At 47.1% G+C, this 3,555-nt stretch overlaps 1 protein-coding gene across 1 annotated transcript in view; it reads right to left on the minus strand.

Moving 5' to 3' along the window:
* Window positions 1-3,555, minus strand: part of NMT2 (N-myristoyltransferase 2) — a 40,127-nt gene that overhangs the window by 26,971 nt on the left and 9,601 nt on the right. The window contains exon 4 of the mRNA XM_011934293.1: window positions 1,395-1,539. Within this exon, the coding sequence (XP_011789683.1) occupies window positions 1,395-1,539 (145 nt within the window). The remainder of the gene's footprint in view (window positions 1-1,394; window positions 1,540-3,555) is intronic.

The following is a 3,555-nucleotide window of genomic DNA, read 5'->3' on the forward strand; positions in this document are numbered from 1 at the left end:
AGGTGTGAGCCACCGTGGCTGGCCTATTTTGCCAATTAAATAAAAGGAGAAATCCTTTGTCATCCAATGGCAAAGATTTCATTACAAAACAACAGTGATTCTGAGTCTCAAGGCCTACAATGCAGGCTTATCTTACACACCGTCATAAGCAACATAGGTTTCATTCGACAGCCTTGGGAAGTGTGTTCTTTTTACTGCATTTCCACAAATTGGGAGAGGAAAGGGCCGCAGTGACCTCTGCCCCCTCCCAGCAAAACCTAAAGATAATTTCAAAGCTGGTTACTTCTCCCCATCTGAACTGCTCGCAGCGTAGTCCAGGCCATCACAGTTTCTAGTGATTTCCACCAAGATACCTTTTCCAAGTCATTCTCTGCAGAGCTTCCCAGCACGGTGGGACTAAAACCCAGGCTCTTCCCCATGGCTGCTGCCTGCCTCAGCCCCCTCTCCATACCTTCCCTCCCCGCCCTGCTCCCAGTGCTCTGGCCACGCTGACCAGGGCTGGCCTCAGCTCAGGGCCTTCCTGGTGCCTTCCTTCGGCTTGAGGCCCTCTGGTCCTCAAGGGACTGGCCCCTTGAAATTCCCAACAGAAGCTTACACATCACACATCACTTTCTCCCAGCATCTGTTGCTTAACCAAAGCCTTTCTCTACCTCAATATGTCGCCCCTCCTCCCCAGCCTGGCCACCTTTTGTCCTGCTTTTCCACCACCGTTTCCAGGTGTGTGCCCTGGACTATGCCTGGCATTTAATAACACTCAACAGACACCTGCTGAATGAGGGACCCTCAGGGCCTGGTCCTTCCATCACAGAACCTGATATACATTTTTAATACTCTAATGGGCTGGGCGCAGTGGCTTACACCTGTAACCGCAGCACTTTGGGAGGCCAAGGCAGGTGGATCACTTGAGCCCAGGAGTTCGAGACCAGCCCAAGCAACATACTGAAACAGCATCTCTACAAAAAAAAGTACAAAAATTAGCCAGGAGTGGTGGTGTGCACTTGTGGTCCCAGATATATGGGAGGCTGACATGGGAGGATCGCTTGAGCCCAGGAGGTGGAGGCTGCAGTGAGCTATGATCATGCCACTGTACTCCAGGCTGGGTGATAGAGTGAGACCCTATCTCAAAAATAAAAATAGTAATAGTAATTTTTCAAGTGTGGGGAAATTGGAGGTTTTCATTGGGATAGAAATTGGACTAAAATAATGGTTATCGAAAGTCAATATCACTACCTAATATTTGTATTTTCGGAAGAAAAATATTACTCCTGCATAGATTTCAAATCTGTGGTATGAAATAAATGATACACGTGAAGTTAACACTCTTTGTGTTTTTATTGTTGCTGTTCATCCAGCTTTGTTTCTGGGGTAAAAAAGAGAAAAGCAGAAAGACTTACCTAGTTTAGGTACTGGCTGTGTGTCCCAAAACTGGTATCTGTGCCTTGCAGCCTCGTCAATGTTCCTGGCTGGGCCCTGGCATGCGGATAACAGCTCCATTGCTCTCTGGATATCCTGTAACTTCTCCATTGGAACGCTGGGATTCTATGACAGCAAAGACAGACACACAGAATATGAGAGAGCGGCTGCTGATCTTAAACTTGAGCAGATGCACGTGTATCTGCCTCAGAGACTATAATACCTACACACTAACAATCCTCCTCCAAGCCTGGTCAAGGCCATGGGCTTGTGTGTTACACATGAAAATAGAAGCAAACCTTCTGTTAAAGGTAACAACAGTTGTCTAGTTTTAATGGGGCTCTGGCAGTTTGGGGAATCTAAATTGAAGCACGCTTTGCTTCAGTTTCCCATCCACCTACAAATGGTCCCTGGCATTACTCCTCTGGGGGAGACGGGCAATGCATGCATTACTGTCATCCAGCAGCCAGGCAGCCACGAGCCTTGGGGGCACTGTCAGAGTAAATGCTCTGCAGAAGCAATGAGGGGATGAGGGAAACAACTTCCAGAATGGAAACACAGCAGAGAAGGGAACGGACGGGAAGGGAAGGGGAGAAGAGGGGAGTGGAGTGGAGGGGAGGGGAGGGAAGGAAGAAGGAGAAAGAGAGACAGAAAACAAAGAAAGAGAGAGGATTGGCCGTGGTGTCTCACGCCTATAATCCCAGCACTCTGGGAGGCCAAGGCGGGCAGATCACCTGAGGTCAGGAGTTAAGAGACCAGCCTGGCCAACATGGTGAAACCCTGTCTCTACAACAATACAAAAATTAGCCAGGCATGATGGCAGGTAATCCCAGCTACTCGGGAGGCTGAGGTGGGAGAATCACTTGAACCTGGCAGGTGGAGGCTGCAGTGAGCTGAGATCTTGCCATTGCACTCCAGCTTGGGTGACAAGAGTGAGACTCTGTCAGGAAAGGGAAAGGGAAGGAAAGAAAGGAAAGGGAGAGAGGTAGAGAGAGAGAAAGAAAGGGGGAGAGAGAGAGAGAGAGAAAGAAAGAAAAGAAAAAGAAAGAAAAGAAAGAGAGAGGGAGGGAGGGAGGAAGGAATGAAGGAAAGAAGGAAGGGAGGGAGGGATGAAGGAAAGAAGGAAGGAAGGAAGGAAGGAAGGAAGGAAGGAAGGAAGGAAGGAAGGAAGGAAGGAAGGAAGGAAGGAAGGAAGGAAGGAAGGAAGGAAGGAAGGAAGGAAGGAAGGAAGGAAGGAAGGAAGATCGATCTGAACCCAGTGCTGAACTGGTATGAAAATGATCAAGAAAGGAAATCTCTAACCATGCCCCTTCCTCCCGGCCACACCCTGCCCTTCTCCTGACCCTCCTGACCCTCTAGAGACAAACTCTCCCACCAGAAGGATGAGAAATTTCCTCTGTACTTCAGATCCTGGGCAACCATAGCCTGTCGTTCCCAACCCAAGTGTTGGAAACTGGACTCCTTTTTAGGTAAAACAGTACCTTTAAATTCTAAGGTTCCTTTCTCAAAGCCAATATTCCCGCCACCTCTTGAGGATTCCCCAGTTCTTTTTTTTTTTTTTTAACTCCTCAAATAACATGATAATACATGGAACATGAGACTACTTGAAATGAGAGGACAGTGCAGAAGACTAAAATGGAAATCAATGACTTTTTTCAATATGCAAAATCACTGAGACATTGTAGGACTTCAACACCATGCAAAGAATATCCTTCGCTGTAATTCAGAAAGTGGTTAGAAGTTTCAGAGCCCTTCGGTTTTGCTGTATGTCAACACAGGGTGGACACCGTCGAAAGGTACAATCGACCCTTAGAAGTTGATAAACAGCAACTTTGGACTTCCGTTCCACTTGGAATCTGAACTCTGTGGTCTGGAGCAGTAATTTTAACCTGGGAAGCTTACTTGTCTTACACAGCACAGAACAGGGTTTGCTTCATACAAACACTGTCAAGAACCCTAAGGAAACGAAGTTCTGAAGTCCAGCTGGAGGCAGGCGAAAGTCGTCTTGTCTCTGCTTGGAAATCTAACAGCATGATTGCCACAGTTTTTGTAAGCTGTGTATCTTACATTTGATTAACATCAAAAGCATAAAGGTCCTATCTTAGTAACACAGACAAATTTAACGAAATACTTTTCTGGTTG

This window comes from Colobus angolensis, unplaced genomic scaffold (genome assembly GCF_000951035.1).
Source record: "Colobus angolensis palliatus isolate OR3802 unplaced genomic scaffold, Cang.pa_1.0 Scaffold133, whole genome shotgun sequence".
Lineage (NCBI taxonomy): Eukaryota > Metazoa > Chordata > Mammalia > Primates > Cercopithecidae > Colobus > Colobus angolensis.